Below are 20,967 nucleotides of genomic sequence, written 5' to 3' on the forward strand. Positions count from 1 at the left end.
AATGCTATGGGATGACATTGGTACACTCACATAATACAAGCAATCATGGCTGCCACTGACTCTAATAAAACTAGAAACATATATGTAAAAATTTAAAATGCTATAATCTAAAGATATCACAGATCAGCAGTGATGTCATAAATCCCTTGAAACCCTCTACTCGGACAGAATCTATCACAGAAATCCTTGAAAACCAAGGATCATATTGAGGTTGATGACGTCTATTGACCCACATAGAAGCATGAGAGGCTCGTTGTTTACACCTAAACTATTGCTGACCTAGCTGACTCTACTTCCGTTTATTGTCGTCACCTTACTAAGTTGATTCTAAACTTGTGATGGTTTTCCAATATTTATGTTTCAAAATGTCCCAGTAATGCATCAGCGAACAATTTGCGTTTATCAATTTAGCTTTACACGTGCAGTATACATGTACAGGTAACATAACAGATATATGTTCGTATCATTTAGTTTCCATCTATAATATCTTAGTTATTGTCCGTCCGTTCATTTTTTGTAAAATTTTATTTATAAGTTATTTTCATTAGACACAACAAAAGTGTAAATTGAGACACACAGGTAAAAAAAATAAAACTTCTGTAAATAAAAATTGCTAACTAAAAGTGCGCAGTAAAAGTTTGTAATCGTAAAAACAACAGCGGTAGTTATAATTTGTAAATAAATATCATAGATGGTGACAAACTTATACTATCAGGTACATAACAAGAAGTGATCATACAAACAAAAATGACAGAGGATTTATTTAAACAATTGCATGAAGATACAAAAGCAGCAATTAGCCAAAATAGAGCTAAAACTCATGTTGACAACTTTTCGCAGTCGTACAGTAAGGATAATGGCTGCTTCCATGTTCTTAGTCTTGGTTCCATACAAAATACTGAAAAAGCCACAAAATCTCTAAAATATTTTATGTCTATTGAAAATAACTCAAAGGAAAGTATATTCTAAAAACATTATTTAACAAAAAGCACCAATCTTGCGTAATCTCTGCACGAGTCATTATATTTGATTATTAAAAAGCAGTGTGAATATTTGAATAATTCCAAAGGGCATGATGAATAGCAGATTCTATAAACCCAACTGATGTACTCTCGATCAGTATATGAAAAGTTAGTACTAAAATTGACAAGTAAGCGCTGTCAAAGGTAGTGTGTAGAAGGCAGGTCAAGGCCGTTCACTCAGGTTTCATCAACTACAAATAAATTGCTCGTATTTTACTATGCAGCATTTAATATTTAATTATAAAAATATTGTGTTCACACACATTTGTATATACATATATTGTGTACATACACGCATTTGTATATACATGTATTGTGTACATACACGCATTTGTATATACATATATTGTGTACATACACGCATTTGTATATATATATATATATATATATATATATATATATATATATATATATATATACAAATGCGTGTATGTACACAATATATGTATATACAAATGCGTGTATGTACACAATATATGTATATATATATATATATATATATTGTGTACTACACATTCATTTGTATGTGCACATACATGTATTTAGTATACACATGCAGTATGTATGTAAACATGTATATGTACTCACGTATACACACATGTTTAGGTACTATGGCCACTGTCTTGAACAATGTACAATTATCAAGTAGAAGACATGTAAACCTCACAACTTGCAATCATTAAGAGTTAACTAATGGTGTTCCAAAGTCTGCGCTTTTGGTGACTAACAACTCCTGTTGACATTTTTCTGAACTAATAAATGACATGTACTTGACGCAGCTTACAAATCTTCTTAGATTAGCTGTGCTACCCGGCGATGCCCGGGTAATAAAAAAGTCTTTCGACACAAAATGGATTTGTATTTAACATATAACAACATTTGCCATTCTAATTTTCAAACTAGGCCTACATATCATGAGGGAAGTGTTTTGTGGAATTGAAATCAATTAATAGAGAAAATGAAAACAACTGTAAAGGTTTTCCAGCAACTGTAAGTTTAGAATTTCGTAACTTCAAAGAAGTGTTTCATTAAAATAAATTAGAGAGAAAAATATAAACGTAAAGGTGTTTAAATGTAAATGTGAAATCATTAGAGATTAATGGCTAAATATAGTCCAATCAGCTGCAATTACAATCAAAAATTATTTGGAATACAATTGCATGATTTCAGTTCATTTCAGTGTTTGCAAGTGAAAATATCGTATAGACGTACATAGAGTGGTACAGATACCCATGGTCGTTATCTAATGCAATTACCTCCTGGTAAAAATCATCATCATTAAAAATGGCACCAAAATACTATGTTAACCTAGTAACTATATGTGCATAAAAAGACTTTAGTGCTAGCTGTAATACCTGGCGTTGCCCGGTTAATAAAAAAGTTTTTGCACCGAAAGTTGATTTGTATTTAACATATATAACAACATTTGCCATTCTAACTTTCAAACTACATATCATGAGAAAGGTGTTTTGTGTAGTTGAAATAATTTAGGAGAAAATAAAAACAACTGTAAAGGTTTTTAAACTTTGTAAAACAATTTTCAAACTTCATATCATGAAGAAAATGTTTCGTGCAAGTCAAATAAGTTAAAAAAAAAATAAAACGACTATAAAAAGTTTAGATGTCAATGTGAAATAATTAGTAATAGCTAAATTAAGGCGGTTTTGCTACAATTACATTAAAAGATGATTCGGTAATGATACAAGTAATACGAGCTGAGAAAACAAAATAAAAGTCCTGAATATGTAAAATTAATAATAACAATTCTTGCATAGAAGTTTGTGTATAAAAAAGTTACTGTTTCACCAGAACCTGTTCCATCCATCAAAACTTTGAATATGATGATACTGGTACCTCTCGATACCGGAACAAATGTAAAAATGAAATATCGTCTTGTCTTTGTCTGACTTAACGGAGAGATAACGTCGAGGCTCATTCCGCAGAGACAATAATTATAATTGTCTGCATGAGAAGAGTTGGCCTTGACCCCAAATATAGTAATTGAACCTTACGAAAACAACTTCTTAACAGGGGCATTGTAACGTGAAGCCGCATTGGTAAAATAATCATGGTGCACTGTAGTTATAGCCGGAATGACAGACAGATCCACACACACATACTTTGAGAAATATATATACATGTATGTAGATGTATAAAAAAGTAGCTAAAATGTAGAAACATGTACTTGAATAACTTACAATCATCCTCAGCTATCTTTGCAGTTTGTGCGGATTGTTCCAAAGCTTCTAGGAAGTTGTCAACATTTACTTGGTAAGTGCCTGGGTTGGCCATGTCATGAAACAGTGTGTTACCTAGTAGGAAAGCAAGCCAACCATCTGGCCGGTATTTCTTTTGCATTCTAACTGGAATTAGTGTTTTCTTCAGTCTGTCCGCGTACTGTATTTCTAAAAATAATAATATGTACTGTTTTATTTTGTAGGCTTAGTAAGTAGCCAATAATTCTGAAACAACAGAGGTTCTAAAAGCTGTCTTTTAAGTTCACAGTAACGCTTGAAGTGTGAGGATCTCACTTACCAGGTGTTGAGGCAGTCAACTTTTGGAGAAATAATTATTTTATAAAACCTCCTAAGATTCTTTTTTCTGTCTCAATGGTTTATAATCTTTTGTTTTTTTTATACCAAACTATTTACATCCACAAACATTCGGAAGAGAAAAAGTACCAACACCCAAGGTAATTCTGGTAAAACAATCTTATCAGAGACACAAGAACAACAAATCCTTAATAACTAAGTTTCACATGACCATTTATATACTCACAGGTCAATATACGTTATTGAATTATGAATATATATACAATAGGTTCACACAGTGGTGCCTGTAGCCGGCATCATTTAAATCATGAGGTGAAACTATTCCTTAAATATACAAAATAGTGTAATTGAAAATCTGAAACAGGACAATTCTTTATGTCTACAAGTTGGTGTTACTAGAACCCTGAGTCAAGACTATCATTTATGCCTACAAGTTGGTGTCACTAGAACGATGAGTCAAGACCATTTTATATGCCTACAAGTTGGTGTCACTGGAAATCTGAGTAAAGACCATTTTATATGTCTACAATTTGGTGTCACCGGAAGTCTGAGTCAAGACTATCATTTGTGCCTACAATTTGGTGTCACTAGACCCCTGAGTCAAGACTATTCTTTTTGTCTACAAGTTGGTGTCACTAGAACCCTGAGTCAAGACTATTCTTTTTGTCTCCAAGTTGGTGTCACTAGAACCCTGAATTAGGACTATTTTTTTTGTCTACAAGTTGGTGTCACTAGAACCCTGAATTAAGACTATTCTTTTTGTCTACAAGTTGGTGTCACTAGACCCCTGAGTCAAGACTATTATTTTTGTCTACAAGTTGGTGTCACTAGACCCCTGAGTCAAGACTATTCTTTTTGTCTACAAGTTGGTGTCACTAGAACCCTGAGTCAAGACTATTCTTTTTGTCTCCAAGTTGGTGTCACTAGAACCCTGAATTAGGACTATTTTTTTTGTCTACAAGTTGGTGTCACTAGAACCCTGAATTAAGACTATTCTTTTTGTCTACAAGTTGGTGTCACTAGACCCCTGAGTCAAGACTATTATTTTTGTCTACAAGTTGGTGTCACTAGAACCCTGAGTCAAGACTATTCTTTTTGTCTACAAGTTGGTGTCACTAGAACCCTGAGTCAAGACTATTCTTTTTGTCTACAAGTTGGTGTCACTAGAACCCTGAATTAAGACTATTCTTTTTGTCTACAAGTTGGTGTCACTAGAACCCTGAGTCAAGACTATTCTTTTTGTCTACAAGTTAGTGTCACTAGAACCCTGAATTAAGACTATTCCTAAGGACTGCAGGTTGATGCCATTACAACATTTTAAACAGCTGTGGTTTTGCATATGCTTATTGAAACTAATACATTCCTTTCTACTTACCTTTTTTACAGTCTATATCGTGTTCATATTCCTCTGTCAACACAGGAACTACCACTGCTGCTCCATCGATAGCTTTGGCTGTTTTCTCTGCCTTTGTAGGATCAGCCACATCTGCAGTGAAAAAAGCAAAAACCGATTTACTTTGTTGGTAGATAAGGAAATGATGAAAGGACATCATTTTTTTCATGAGTAAGCATATCTCAACAGCTATCAACACAACAGTTCATTTTCTATAAAAAAATATATCTAAAAAAAACATGATACATACTAGAAAGGAAGCTAAAATGTGAGAAATGAAGTTTACGGAGGATTTCAATTAAAATTGTAGAATAATAACTGCTGGTAGAACCTTTCATACTAATAAACTGCAATTATCACTTTAAATAAGAATGTTGTTTCACCTACTTGCAGTTCCAATCTGCTCAGCTTGAAACCAGACCCGATACCTCTCCCTTTTCAGTCTCATTCTGAGATCCTTGACATCCTGGTATACACTATTGTGGTAGGAGAACACGATGTGCTCTCGAGGTCCGTATTTAGCTGTTAAATAAGTGTACAAATATTTACGTAAATCTGTGTTTGCTGGTTTGTTTGTTAAATTTCCAGTTATAGCAATAAAGGTATAGCAATGAAAAAACCTCTTCACACTGAAATTGAACTTGGATGCACCGATTTTGGAGACCATCAACTGCTAACCACTACAACATGTGGCAACTTTGCCATACTATGAAATAATTGAGAGCCCACTTATTACACTTGCCAATCTTTAATGATACATGGATACTACTGGTGTACTAAAAGAATATGTGCCCAGACTTCCCCAAAATGCTATAAATATATGTACATATAGCATAAACTTAATTGAACCTATGGCACACACAGAAATAAACCAACACCTTGATTTAAAAGGTAGGATGGTAATTGTTGTATATGTTTATTAAAAATAAGGTTTCTGTGCAAAAACTTTTTTATTAGATCTGCAACACCAGCCATTCAACTAGCATAGCTATGCAATTATCAGTGGACAGCCAGTACCAGTGGTGTCTTCTAAAGTAGATAAAAATAGTGTAAAGCATAAAATCCTGCAGCGCTGTATGCGTATTTTCACCCACATAGCGACAGATCTCGGCCAATGTATCTATAATTTTTATATAGGTAAATGGTTAAATGTATCGTTTAGGGATCGTGAGGTTCTGAGATCAAATCTCCTGTGATACGGACTCTTCATCCTAAGACTTTAATAGCTATTACTGGAGAAACCGAATCATACACACAAAATTTGAGATATATATAGATACACACTCTTCAAGCACTAAAAGCATACTCGATTATTTACCTAATACGGTGGTTTGCTCAGATTTTAATGCTGTTTTTTTATTTTCATTGTAAACCATACAATAGAATATTGTAATACAATTAAATTTTATTCACTCTACCCTATTTTGATTTAGCTCTTTTCTCTAGCTGAGTTCTTTATATGTGAAGTCATCACAATTAAACAGTTTTTATTTATTTATAAGCTTTTTTCTGTGTGTAGTTTTTAATAAGATTTCATACATCGCCGTTATAAGTAATAGTTTTGAATATGTCTCATTTGTTATTGTATGATATTTATTTTCTATCAATGAGTTTTAAGATTTTATAAAAATTTTTGGTAACTAGTATTTTTTTGCATTATTTTGAACATAAATTTAGTAATGCACTTACCTCTTTCTTCATCCATCATGTCAACATGTAAATCTTGAATCACCTGGTTTTCTTTCTCTGGAGGCGTATGCCAGCCGTTCCTGTTTACATCATCCTGTGTGACTGGAAAAAATGAACTTATTACAAGCAGACAAACGGTTTAAAGTACATTTAGCAGCTAAATTTACACGCTCTTTGACATAGGAGAGTCGAGCAAGTTAGGTGAAGCAGGCGAATGATTCATACGGATGCGGTAGTGGTGGCTTATGTAGTTAAGAGGCAGGTTAGGTAAGGTTGGTGTGAGGAGTAATAGGATGTAATGTTGAAATAGATTAGTACAAAAAGCAACCATTTAAAAGTGAATGATGCTGAGAACTGATGAGAAACAAGGAGAATGATTAAATATATTAATTAAAACAGTTAGCATACCGTAAATATCAGAGAGTAGATAGGAAACTTTACAACTATTGAAAGGCTGTAACTCAAGAACAGACACTGATGAGATCAGGGTCGAGCACCGTACTACATAAACATAGTTTTTTGAAAAGATGTCAATCTCAGTCAGACAAGTTTTAATGTAGGTCTAGTGGTCTAGCGTGTCAGACCTAAAAATGATGAACTGGGGTTTAATTCCCAAAAAAGACCACTGGTGGTGGCAGAAATGACATCCAACCTAAATTACTCACAGCAACTGGGTATGTCTGCAGTCTTCAAGGTTCTCTTGTCACTGGAGTCATACATGTTCAACCAAGATCAGAGAGACATCGTTTGTGCAACAATGATCTTAAGAAACACACACGACCTCTGCTTAGTTTACAGCAAGCAGAAGTCGTGTGTGTTTCTTAAAGGACTGCTCACACACATTGCAATAGATGAATTTCTTTCCAGGCTTGAAACTCGGTCTAGTCAGCTCAAGGTACACAAACTTCTATTTTATCAAAAGACTATAGAAGATAAAACTATGAATTACACTTACTAATACATGTATTGAGCTTCTAGATTAATGTAGTTACTGAGTTATTTTGATTTGTTTTGCTTGTATTATCAGAAAACAAAATAGTAAAAAAATTCCTTTGTTTATGCAAACGATATCATATTTTAGTGAAGTTGTACATTTCTCGTACAATAAATTAATATAATTCATGATATAATAAATTATATCAGTTTTGCCCAGCCAAATACTTGCCTGCTCCACAATGAATCTCACACAAAACTGATTTTAGGTAGAAGGAATTACATTAGAAACTATTATCTGTCCAATAAGGACTTCTCATTTTAATAAATCAAATCTACATAAATTATTTCATATGATAATTTAGGGAAGTTGTGCGTTCATAAATAATAAATTATATCTGTTTTGCTCAGCTAAACAATTCTCTGCCGCACAGTCATTTCAACCAATAAATATTAGCTATAGTTCTCCCTAAGATGAACATGACAAATCGAGCGTTCAGTATGAGTAGAAGAATGTACATGTAGATGCTGACTTGTGATCTATTAAAGTTGAGAGGTGAGAAACTGTAGCTAGTAGTGATATTGTGCATAGTACAATCGACTACAAAATATTCTCTAATTATTTCTCAAGTAGTTTGTTTTACTTTTATAAAATCAGACCATGTTTTTATGCAGAATAAAATTTTGTGCTACACTTTTTTAATCAAAAGATTTTTGGCCTTATAGAATACCAATTTCGTTTTTCAGATATGGTATAACACAACTATCTCAATATCTCACCCATTGCTGTATCTGCTACCCCGGTCTGCACCAATCTTTGAAAATTTTCTTTTTGTTGTGCAGAAAGGGAGTTGTATGCTGCATTTGGATCGGTCTCATTTAACGGAAAGGTCGCCTTACACTTATAACACGAACTGCATTATAAGTGCTAATTACAACTAGCTCTACTGCTGCCGCTATTAGTTATTCAGCTGCCACTAAAAATGCTGCTTGAGAAAACATAAGACTTGGCAAACACTTTTGTAAGATCCTGCAAAACTAGAGACACAATTTTTTTCATACAACTCTAAAGGAGCATAAAAAAACTACTAATATTGCCATTTTCAAATATCGTAAAAGTTGGCTTTCTGAAAAAAAACTCATGTAATTATTAATAATTTTGATAGTCTTTGCTAAAATATTTTTACCGTAGCTGCTCATGATTAGTTGAAATTACCTAATCAAAAACAATCAACCAATGAAGCAGGCTGATATTAACTACTTAATTAAAAGATTGGAATGAAATAAAAATCTTTTACCTGCAAACATCTCTAACAATATGTTACCTTCAATGTTTACATGTTATCATCTCTAACTTGTAAACCATTGTACTTCAACTGAGCAAGTTGATTTTTTAAATAAATAAAATGGCACTTATTGATGGGCTTCATCTGCAGTGGATATTTTTTGTGCACCACCCAAGGTTATTGTTGTAATAATAGCATACTCTGCTATAGCTTTTATTCATTTTTCTATAACTTGGCCGGATTAGTTGAAGGGGTGGTGTTAATGCGCAATTCAAATAAATTATTCTTTTGCTGGAATAACCTTTATGAAGCAATTTCACAAATAGTTAACAAGTTTGACTATTAACTCTAAGATCAGCATGGAGATATTTTTAAAATGTTTAATATTTCAATCTTATGGTAAAGATTTGAGCTAATTTTTGAATTTTTTGTGAGCTTTTTGTTAATAAATATTATATAAGGAATTTGACTTTCAGAACTTTCAATATATCTCTGCTCACCTTTCTGGATTCTGGTAACATTTCTTCACAAAGAAAATAATTCCAATTATTACGAAGAAGCCGACTGCGATGGAAATGTATATAACATCTGTAACAGAGTTTCACATGTCAACATCAAGGTATGTCATGAATGAGTTTTTGGTAATTGAAGCAATATTATGCTACAAACACCACTTTTCTGAAAGAAATTTAGCCTCTTTATATGCCTAGCGGTCTTTTAGCGGTGTTTATAGCTGTTTATAGCTGATGTTGCTGATAAAACTATAAATATAATTGTCTAATCACAGCTGTGTAAAATGAACTTATGGTATACTGCGTGTAATGTTAACTTGACAAAACATGCAGTGAAACTAATATATAAACCAAAAACATAAACTACTATGAATCAACTAGTTTAGAGAAGAAGACTCAATAAATTTGAGGGGCTGAAGGAAGTAATAGCTGTACTTACAGGTTACTGCACTGCCTAAAACAGAAAAAAAATGACATTGTACACATAGTTTTAATTCAGTAACAAAGGTTTGCCTGCTTATATATAGTATATATATAAGTATATATAGTATATGTAGTTTACACTGTAAAGTAAAGTGCTCAATCATCGAGTCAATTAGAGCTGTGTATGAAGTTTATTAAAACTACAGGTTAAAATCATTACTTTTAATAATTTCATGCAATCGCGTTGCAATCTTCAGGTAGTATGACTAAAATGTATAATGTACAAGCTATAAAATTACTTTATAAAGCTGAGGGCTCAATACTATTGTCTGATATATATATATATATATATATATATATATATATATATATATATATACATGTAGTATACAGCAAAGATGTAGTCAAATTATGTTATTGCGCTAATTTGGGGTTTTCTAGCGTGCCGGCATGTGCATATCAGCTCGCTTCTAGTGTTAAGACTGGCTAACTTCGGTTCGAATATGATGAAGTACTTTTCCCATAGACATAACTGGCAAGATTTTGTTGATGTGTTGTATGACACCACTCTTTTGATGATCTTCCAGGTTATATTATAGTGAATGTCCTTGTCTTTTAAGTCCCACATGTATTTACTCAATTCTGTTTGTAGTCGTTTGGTAGGATATTTAAAAGATGTTTTGTGGTTGGCTAATCTTGTTCTTGTCATATATATATATATATAAAAAAAATTGTTTTTCCACCCCGGTTAACCCGTATGGGTGGTAGTTTCTGCTCTAACTCGGGTCTCCTACCAGAGACCTGGGAGTTTGAGCACTCGCCTCAAGATCTTAGCTGTTCCCAATAGCGCACTTTTCTGCAACTCACCTGAGTTGATTGTTGTTGGTATTTGGGCAAGCCACATTTTATGCGCCGGTGTTATTGCGCCCAGTGCCCCAATGACTACTGGGATTACAGTTGTTCTTACATTCCAGCATTTTTCAATCTCTTCTCCAAGAGGGAGATATTTCTCTACCTTTTCTTTTTTTTTGCTGGCTATATTGTAGTCATTGGGTACTGCTATATCTATTATAGTAGCCCTCTTGTTCTCCTTGTCTACCACTACTATATCTGGTTGGTTTGCTAGGACATGCTTGTCAGTTCGGATGTAGAAGTCCCAGAGGATCTTAGCGCGATCATTTTCATTGACCTTACCAGGAGCTTCCCACCAGTGTTGTGGTTTATTAAGGCCATACTTATCACATAGACTTCTATACACAACACCTGCGACATGATTATGCCGGTCAGTGTATGTGTTTCCTGCTAGCTGCTTGCATCCACTGATGATGTGTTGGATGGTCTCAGATGCATCTTTGCACAGTCTGCATCTAGGATCGTCTCTAGTGTGATAGATTTTTGTTTGGAGTTGCCTTGTTGGGAGCACTTGCTCCTGGGCTGCCATGATTAGCGACTCTGTATTGGCCGTTAGGTTTCTTTTGTTCAGCCACATATATGTCTGGTGAAGATCGCCAACCTTAGATAATTGTTGGTGGTAAGCACCATGAAGAGGTTTTGTGTGCCAGTCAATTTCCTCATCATCAGGGCGTAGGTCCGTTGTAAGAGCAGCCGATTGAAATTCAGCTAGCAACTTATCTGAAATGGCCATGGAGGCTGCATATGCTTTGATGCTTTGCTCCTTCTCTTTCACTGTCTGCTGTACACTTTTGAGTCCCCTACCGCCATCTTCCCTATCAAGATACAATCTAGTAGTATCAGATTTTGGGTGGAGTGCTCCATGCATGGTCAGCAGTTTACGATTTGCTATATCTGTTTCCTTGATGGCTTCCTCAGTCCACTTTATTATGCCTGCTGGACATCTTATTACTGGCAGTGCGTAGGTATTTATTGCCATGACTTGGTTCTTGGCATTGAGCTGGCTCCGTAAGACCTGCCGAAGGCGTTTTTTGTATTCGGTAAAGGCTTTGTGACGTACTTCGGCTTCGTGGTTGATGCTGCTTTGCATAATCCTCAAGTACTTGTACCCTTCTTCTATATCTTTGGTGGTACCATTTGGCATTCTTAGGCCATCTGTGAACATAGAATGGCCTTTCTTAAGAATTAGCCTTCCACATTTCTCAATACCGAAGGTCATTCCAATGTCCTTGCTGTATACCTGAGTGAGGTGCATTAGTGAATCAATGTCTCTTTCTTTGTTAGCGTACAGCTTGATGTCATCCATGTAGAAGAGGTGGTTTATTTTGGTGCCACTCTTAAACTGGTACCCATATTGAGTCTCCTCCAGCATATTGCTTAGAGAGTTTAGGCATATGCAGAAGAGCAGCGGTGATAAGGAGTCACCTTGATAGATGCCTCGCTTAATTTTTACACTCGCCAGCTTCTTGCTATTGGCCTCCAGTTCCATCTTCCATTTGGTTATTGACATCTTGATGAAGGCCACAAGAGCAGGGTGAACATTGTACATACTGAGGCACTCAAGTATCCAACTATGGGGAATTGAGTCATAGGCCTTTTTGTAGTCAATCCAAGCCATGGCAAGATCGGTTTGCATTTTCCTGCTGTCTTGACAGACCGTCCGATCCACCAGTAACTGATGTTTGGCTCCTCGGGTGTTGCGCCCAATTCCTTTCTGAGCACTGGTCATATAGTGACTCATGTGCTCTTTCAGTTTGTCTGCAACTATTCCTGAGAGCAGTTTCCAAGTGATGGGCAAGCATGTTATTGGTCGATAGATTTTGGGAATCGGCCCCTGCTTTGGATCTTTTATTAGAAGTACAGTTCGTCCTTTGGTCAGCCATTCTGGATGGTCACCTTGTTTTATTAGGCATTCCATCTGCTTAGCCAATCTAGTGTGAAGTGATGTCAATTTCTTTAACCAGAAGGCTTGAATCATGTCATGGCCAGGTGCTGCTCAGTTCTTCATACGCTGCACTCTGCACTTGATGTCCTCTTTGCTGATGGTGAGTCTTTGCTGAGCCACAGTGTGTTGATGGCTCTCTTTAAGCCTCTTCAGCCATTTTGCACTGGTGTTATGAGTAGTCTCTTTCTCCCAGATGTCCTTCCAGAACTTTGAAGTGCTAGATCGGGGAGGCTCAGACATTGGCCTCTGCTGTTCAGCTTTGAACTGGGAATACACTCTAGATGGATTATTGATGATCAGTTTGTTCATTCTCTTGTTATCCCGCTCTTTGGTGTACCGCTTCAGTCGTGCCGAGAGTGCTACTAGCTGCTGTTTGGCAGATTCTACAGCTTCTATTGTGGCTTCCCTTTTTGGACCCTCCAAATTGTGGTTAGATCTCTCACTGAGCCTACTAACTTTCTTGTGCAAGTCCTTGATCTTATTTTGCAGCCTCAGATGCCAGGATGGAATGGCTTGAAATCTTGTTGGCAGTGACTTAATATCCATCTCCTCCAAGATGATGGTTGCTGTACTGTAGATTAAGGCATTAGTCTCACTGATTGATCCAGTTGAGATCGACTCCAGTGCCAAGTTAATGTTTTCTAACAGCTTCTTAGGTATGGCCTTGCTAACTCTTTGTAGTGGTAACCTGCTTCCATAATCATTAGCAGCTGACATCTTGTTGATGGTATTTTCCGCAAGCTCTCTCACCCTTGGGTCATGGTTCAAGTGCAGGTCTTTTTCAACCTGTGAGTCAACACATGATTGTGTATGAGTGACAGTGTGTGTTGATATGCACTCCTCGTTGGTTGAGGTTACTTGGGTGAACTGTTCCCTCATTTCATCTACCTCAAGTTCCGATATGAGGTGCCGCTTGATTATGTTACTCCTCTGAGCTACAAGTTGCTTAGCAGTTAGTGGCAATTCAGGGCACATGTTTATCCACAGTTGACGCATCCTTCCCATGTAGTCCCACTTCTGAGGTTCACTCATAAAGTAGCACTGCATGAGGTCCATGTTATCAGTCATGGACCGTTTCATCCGTTTTGAACCAGTAGCCCATTTTTCACTGCCTTGTCCTGGTTCAGCTACAGGCAGAGCGGATCTTGTTTGACCGGGCGACATCCGAGCCGGCATGGCTTTGGTTATTGCACTCATCATAGAGGTTGTAGACGTTATACAAGCAAGGGTCTTGTTTAAGGACCACCAGAAAAGTGCAGTTGTTAGGGTTTGAACCGAGGACCTAATGATCACCTTACCAACTGCGCTATCTGTCCTGTCTGTATATATATGTATACATTTGTTCTCGGATATATATATATATATATATGTATATATACATATGATATATATGTGTATTAATACTATATATGCATATACATAAACTTAAAATTTGTCGTCTATCATTCTCTGAAATAGCCTGTGCGTCCAACTATATATAGCTATTAAAGTGTTGTAATGAAAAGCTTACTTCATACTGGATTTGAACTCACGAAGATAGCAACCACAAGTTTCCAACCACAGCATCTAACCACAGGGTGATGCAGGAATTTCAATTTTATCACTCTAACCACATACTGTGTATATCCCCTTTGCCCGACAAGCTAAATGACGTATTAATTGATGCATTGCATCCACGGTTTACGATGCCCCTGTTATAAAATATTGTTTGCCCAAGTCTATGAAACACGATGCTTTTTCGTTCTTGTCATACTAGGGCGAATTTTTTTTCCCGCCATACAATATCAACAAAATTTTTTCTCGGATGTTAAAATTTGGCGGTTGTTGTTCTGACTACTACAAAATAACAAAAATGTTGATAAGCCAATTGCCAAAATACCTGTCACAACGCTAGCAGAAGATATACGTTGTTGCTTGCTATCTCAGTTCAGCGTTGTTCGTTATGGAAAAAAGTATTTGCAAACAGATAAGGGATAAAATTTCAGTTACAGGTTTGAAGTTCAGTAAGATACGCGCTAAAACTTCCTTTAAGTATGTGTTCAGTAAGCTAAATTCATTTGAGTTATATTCAGCGTCTTTGTTTTCTTAGGTTTGTCTGTCTCCAAGGTAAGAACTGCCCACAGTGTGTACTGCATGTTGTACATTGTAATGTTACATTTTCTTGCAGATCATAACCAATGAATGCACTAAAGCTATTGTAACTAACTATAGCTATTAAGGTTAACATATTGTTTTCTTACTAATTTTTAGTGATGATGATTTTGATGTTTTTACCAGAAGGTGTTTGTATTAGATAATTACTATGGTTTTTTATTAACACACTATACAATATTTTCGCCTTATGATGCCAACACTAAAACGAATTAAAATCATATAACTGTATACAAAATAATTTTTTAATGTAATCGTAGCAAAACAGACTATATTTAGCCATAACTTGTTAATGATTTCACATTTACATTTAAACCCCTTTACATTTTTATTTTTCCCCTTAATTTATTTCAACGAAACAACTCTTTCATGATATGAAATTTAAAAGTTACAGTTGTTTAAAAAAGTTTGAACACCTTTACAGTTGTTTTAATTTTTCTCTTGATTCATTTGAACTGCACAAAAAACACTTTTCTCATGATATGAAGTTTAAAAGTTAGAATGGTAAGGGTTGTATACGCTAAATAAAAATAAATATTTACAACCAATAAGCAAATTGTTGTAAATAGACGTCGAAGATGTGGCTCCCCATCAATTTATTGTAAAATTACTGCAACCATGGTCTATACCTCTGACTTGCGTTATATAACGCAAGTCATCTGATGAGTGCAGAAGCACTAAACAGACCTGTCCGTGACCCCAGAGAAATATCAATCTAGATTTTAAGATAAGTAACCTTAACCTACTTCAACACTCTAGTTAGTTATATTTATATGTATATATATGATTTTGTGTTTGAAATCTAACAACTACTTCAATTTTTTAACTACACTGTTTCTCTGCATAAAAAGATACCGTCTAACACTATCAAGGTTCATATTAGTCATATGAGTTTATATTAGTCAATGAAAGAGGTATGTTTGTTTAAGCCAAACATTCTTGTTTACATTCTATGACAGGACAGGCCTATAACATCTAGGATGTCAATATTTTTAGTCAACAATTAGTTTCCTCTCAGCAGTGTCACAAAACAACAGAGCTACCCATATTTTCACAGTTTGTATGTTGACCGCGATCTGCTAGTGATACGCTTCGGAGAATGTCCTTCACAGTTTGCAAAATAATTGTACGGAACTTTTTCAAGACACTTTCATTTTTTCACCCTTTTGAACTCTTCACAATGCCAAAACATATATTGAAAACTGTCTTACTCAATAGCTGCATGTATGTTAGAAACACTTTTTTGTAAAAATAGTTATTGCAGAGCAACCAAAAATTTATAGGAGAATAAGTAAGTACACATTGTTGTGATCGTGTTTCAAGGTCTTATGTAGCCGTAACTATGTCTATGGCAATGATGAGATGCTACTAGGAGTCAAGGCCAATGATGATGTTGCAATGGTGTTAAAGCTATCAGATTAACAGTATAGGATTAACGGCTTTATTGGCTTTTCGGAACTATTGGCATATAAGCTATACGGTACCTCACAGATGCTTTTATTCTACAGTGTTGTAACCAGGTACGTATACCCGCACATTATTCAATACACATGACTAGCACATTTTAAAATGTGAAAAACTAAAAAAAAACATTCTTTTAAGGATAATGTCATGTGTTTGAAGCTTGATGTTTGACTTATAATCTACTTACCACTGGTCTGTGCAAAGACTCCTGGTAGAAGTAGAACCAGCTACAGCGAGAAATATGAGAAAGAAGTCATAAACAGTAACTAACATACTTTGGTACCTAATACTAACACTACCTTTGGTATACAGTAAGATAGTATGTCAAAGTATGCATTCTTTTATACTAACAAGTGAATGTTTGACAAATGATGAAAATATGCAATATATTGACTATTATTTAATCTAAATAGTAGCAAAGTTTTTATAAGACAATGGTTCCTTTTTATATGTATTGCTAGTTCATCACAGAATAAACCAAAAATTTGCTGTTTTGTGAAAGACCAATCTTTTCCATAATCTCAAACGTACCATCTCAGTCTATGTCAGTTCATGTCGGTGTTATATCGGTGTTTCAACACTATTATATCTCAACAGCGTTATATCTCAATGTATAGATTTCAACCTCTTTATCATGGTTTTCATTCAAGTATATAAAAACAAAATCTCTACAACTTTCAAACCTAAAAAAACAAAGAAAAGGTAACTGATTAAAATGGTAAGTAGTTACCTAAATAATTTTTAAATACAAATCTACCAATTCGTGATCAATACTTCAGTTTTATAACTTCTTTGGCAGATCATAGACATTTGTTATGTTGTTTGAGAGACTTGAATACTTTTATCAGCTCGTATGAAGCATTTGAGACCGCAAAAGCTGTGACTCTGCAAAGCCACAGCAGATAAATCAAGCTTCGTATGTCTAGCTTTGACAAAGTCTCTTTCAATTGCATCATACATAATACAAATAGTGAAGTTTGCTAAAAAAGCTTCACAAGATTAATAGGTGCTGACGAGCATTTTTAAGTAGGTAAATACTTAAAGTAGTATAAATCAGGCAGCGGCATAGCTGCAGGGTGAATACTTACAGTGATATAGATGCTGCTCTGTAGTCTTTCCAATGCTGAACTAAGAGCCATGGCGGCAAAAGAGTTTCTCAGCAAATCTATCTTTCACTAGCTCCACCCGCTAAGTAGCTGTTTTGATTTGGATTTCATTGTTCGGCACTTCATTCACTGCGCTGCATACTTGCGCCTTGCACAACACTTGTTTCCCTTGCCAACCTTAAAGCTGGCTAGTTATTGTTAAAAAATCAATAAAAGAATGCGAGTGCATTGGGTTGAGCAATAGCTCTCCTTTCAAAGCGACCTTGAAATGACTTAAACAGCATTTTTACTTGGTAGTTAGAGAAAGCACATTGCTTTGACGGCTGATTTGTTCCCTAGCTTTGTTTTTAGAAATTGCAACAGGAGGAGATGGAGGAATAATTTATTTTTATTTGTTTCTAAGTGCCATGCCCTGTGAGAATGTGGGCAATCATGGTTTTCCACCACTTCCTATCCCTTGTTGTTTTCAAGAATGCTTGCTTCGACACCTCTGATCTCTCTCTTTTTGGTAGTTTAGCTGCCATCCATTTGCTTAAGCTTCCCAAGTAGGTCAGCCGCTGTCTGCCTTTGCTCTGTTTCCCTTTGTCTTTCTGTTACTGTCAAGTCCATGTAAAGGCAGGAGCATCCATGACAATCTAATACTCGTAGCTTGGTGCCCATAGACATCTTCCTATTTTTCATTAGCTTTCCTAATTTCTAAAAGGCATCTTTTGCTACTCCTATTCATATTTTCATTTTCTTTTTATTTTCTTTTTTATTATTTTAGTGTTTCTTTTCAGAACTTTTTTTGCCTGTTAATACTATGATTGTAGGTGCAAATCTGTATTTTTATAAAACCAATTAGACACCAAGTAAATTAGCGTTCAAGCCTAAAATCATAAACCTAAAAAAGAATAAAGACTTAGAGCCATGGATCCTACATATAAGTGAGCAATGCTGATGAATTTACCATTGTATTCAAGGCACTAAAACTGTACAAGCTCTATTATTGTCTCATCAGCAAGTGAGAAGTGTAACTGTTAATTTTAGGAGACCAACAATAAAAACAAAACACCTATAAAATTCGTAATATTGTTTATTTTCAATTTCTTTTACTTTTAAAAGTTTTTGAAGCTTTTCGATTCATAAACCTTGTTGTAAATAAAAAAATTTGTGTGAATTTTTAGGGGAGATAAAGTTAATAAAGCCAAAGATTGCCTTTTAGCAAAATATTTGATGACCTTATAGTGACAAGACTATAATATAGAGTAAAATTTTATTGAAAAGTTTTAATCTATTTTTATATGCAGTACTACAGAGAACCAGATCTTGTTCTCCTATTGCCCTAGACCGACTTATTTCTTGTTAGTCTGTTAGTTAACAGACAGACTTATTTCCTGCTTGTGTTTACGAACACTATAAATAAGCTAGCAGGTAAGCCGTGAAATGATTATTTCAGTGTGATTAATTCACTTCAAAGTATTAACAACATAGTGTTAAGAGATTCTTCATTGTGTTAACAACATGGTGTTATTAGGGTATTCAAAGTGTTAATGACAATAAGATGCTAATAGATTCTTCTAAGTGTTAACAACATGGAGTTAACAGATTCTTTCCATAAACACAGCTCATCAGTGCCTTTAATAATACACACTGAAATCAACAATATAATGTCATAGTTGCTTGTAAATTTTAAAGTTTCTTTGCTTTACAGACCAAATTGCTAAATTCAGAGGTTAGAATCACTTATTGATTGGTCAGTTAGGCATAACTAGACTCACTGTTCAGGTGGTATCAGTCGGAACTACAGATGGTAGTACAAAGCAATGACAAAAGGTAAGATATTTTGTTATCAATACCTAGCTGACTAGCCACTTTTCTAACTAAAATCTTTATGCTTGATTATTTTTACCATCATTATTATTACTATTATTATTATTCTATCTTTTGTTTGAAGATGTTTTAGCAGCTTTTCGAATCAACAGAGAGGTTTACGGGTGAGTTGCAGCTACTTTAAAATCAGCATATTTATGCTGATACGTAGTCTGGGAGTCAAATAGAATTAGTTGCAGTTACACACACGCACGCTTGAAGATAACTTTATTGAACTACAGATAGCCATAAAATTTATTTACAGGGCGCGGGTCAATCCAAACAGCACATTCCAAATGGTGGTTCAACAGTTATTTTACAAAAATTTGTCCTTACAATATTAAAAGCTATTCACAGATTACAAGCTGTACCATTTATGGATTACCAGCTTCCAGTTATATCTTCGAATAATCCTATTAAAAGTACATCTAAAACAAAAATACAGACCATTTTCATTCGTCTATTGTTTTAGAAAATCACTGAGAACTGAGAAAATGGTAATGAAATACATCGTGCAATGTCATGTCTGCAACTGAATGCAGCTTTCTGATTGATGTGCTGCTATTGGTTATGCCTCATCATGCAGCCTTGTCTACCGTAGTTTGGCCGCTGGTTTTGACTTTTTGTGTATTTTTTGCGGTAAAACAAAAATAATGTTTACTTGTTTGGTGTATCACAATGGGTATTCTCTAGAAAATCCTGATAACATTAAATAAAAATACAAAAGAACAAGTTGTAGTGTCATTATTTTTAGATTAGGTAAAAGATAGATTTGATTATTTATTATTTTAAGACTGAAAAATGTTGAAGAAGTAGTTTGTTCTGCATCTTTACGAGAATTTTACCTAATCTCAAAAACCCAATAATTATTATTAAACTTGCTAAGGCTATTAGTTGCCTAACCCGTGACACTATATCAACCCGTGTCACTATATTAACCCGTGACACTATATCAGCCCCTGACACTATACTAACCTGTGACACTATATCAACCCGTGTCACTATATTAACCCGTGACACTATATCAACCCGTGACACTATATCAACCCGTGATACTATACTAACCTGTGACAAAATACTAACCTGTGACACCATAGTACCTTGTGACACTCTACCAACCTGTGACACTATACTAACTTGGTACACTATACTAACCTGTGACACTATACTGACCTGTGATACTATACTAACCTTTGACAATATACTAACCTGTGACACCATAGTAACTTGTGACACTCTACCAACCTGTGACACTCTACTAACCTGTGACACTATACTAACCTGTGACACTAGACCAACCTTGTACATCTCTTACCAACAAATCTCACCCTGTTATATTGCACATTTGAGAGTGCGTATCTGTTAGTCTGCGTAAACACTATGAGTTTCAGCATTTTTGCTCGATTTGGTTCAAACTTCTCAGGCACATGACTTGCATTTGCTTTCAAAGCTTCGCCAGGCTCCTGAAAACCAGCTTCTAAACACCCATCAGATTAGAGAATCAAGCATCTGCTTGACACGCAGTAAGGACCATCGCCCTCAATCCATGCATTCATGGATTGCTGTCATGAAAGTAGTCGAGCAATTCATCTGGAATATCTACGTGCGCGCCGAGAGTTATTTGGTTGAAAATAAAAGACATCTCAGACAACGCTTGGCTTACCGCTAATCTATATATTTAAATCTCAGTGTTTATTTATAGTTGGTCTTTTGTTATCTGTTCTTCAT

At 35.2% G+C, this 20,967-nt stretch overlaps 1 protein-coding gene across 1 annotated transcript; it reads right to left on the reverse strand.

Annotated features, from left to right (window-relative positions):
- Positions 1 to 619: 619 nt before the first annotated feature.
- On the reverse strand, positions 620 to 17,441 carry LOC137404441 (uncharacterized). Its single transcript, XM_068090646.1, has 10 exons — positions 17,371 to 17,441; positions 16,470 to 16,509; positions 9,827 to 9,841; positions 9,376 to 9,463; positions 8,370 to 8,503; positions 6,657 to 6,758; positions 5,355 to 5,489; positions 4,950 to 5,060; positions 3,221 to 3,427; positions 620 to 1,213 (listed from the first exon to the last, which is right to left on the reverse strand). The coding sequence occupies exons 1-10, from the start codon at positions 17,419 to 17,421 to the stop codon at positions 1,200 to 1,202; spliced, it is 897 nt and encodes a 298-aa protein (XP_067946747.1). The 5' UTR covers positions 17,422 to 17,441; the 3' UTR covers positions 620 to 1,199.
- Between the last annotated feature and the right edge of the window lie 3,526 nt (positions 17,442 to 20,967).

The sequence above is a fragment of the Watersipora subatra genome, chromosome 9, assembly GCF_963576615.1.
Source record: "Watersipora subatra chromosome 9, tzWatSuba1.1, whole genome shotgun sequence".
NCBI lineage: Eukaryota > Metazoa > Bryozoa > Gymnolaemata > Cheilostomatida > Watersiporidae > Watersipora > Watersipora subatra.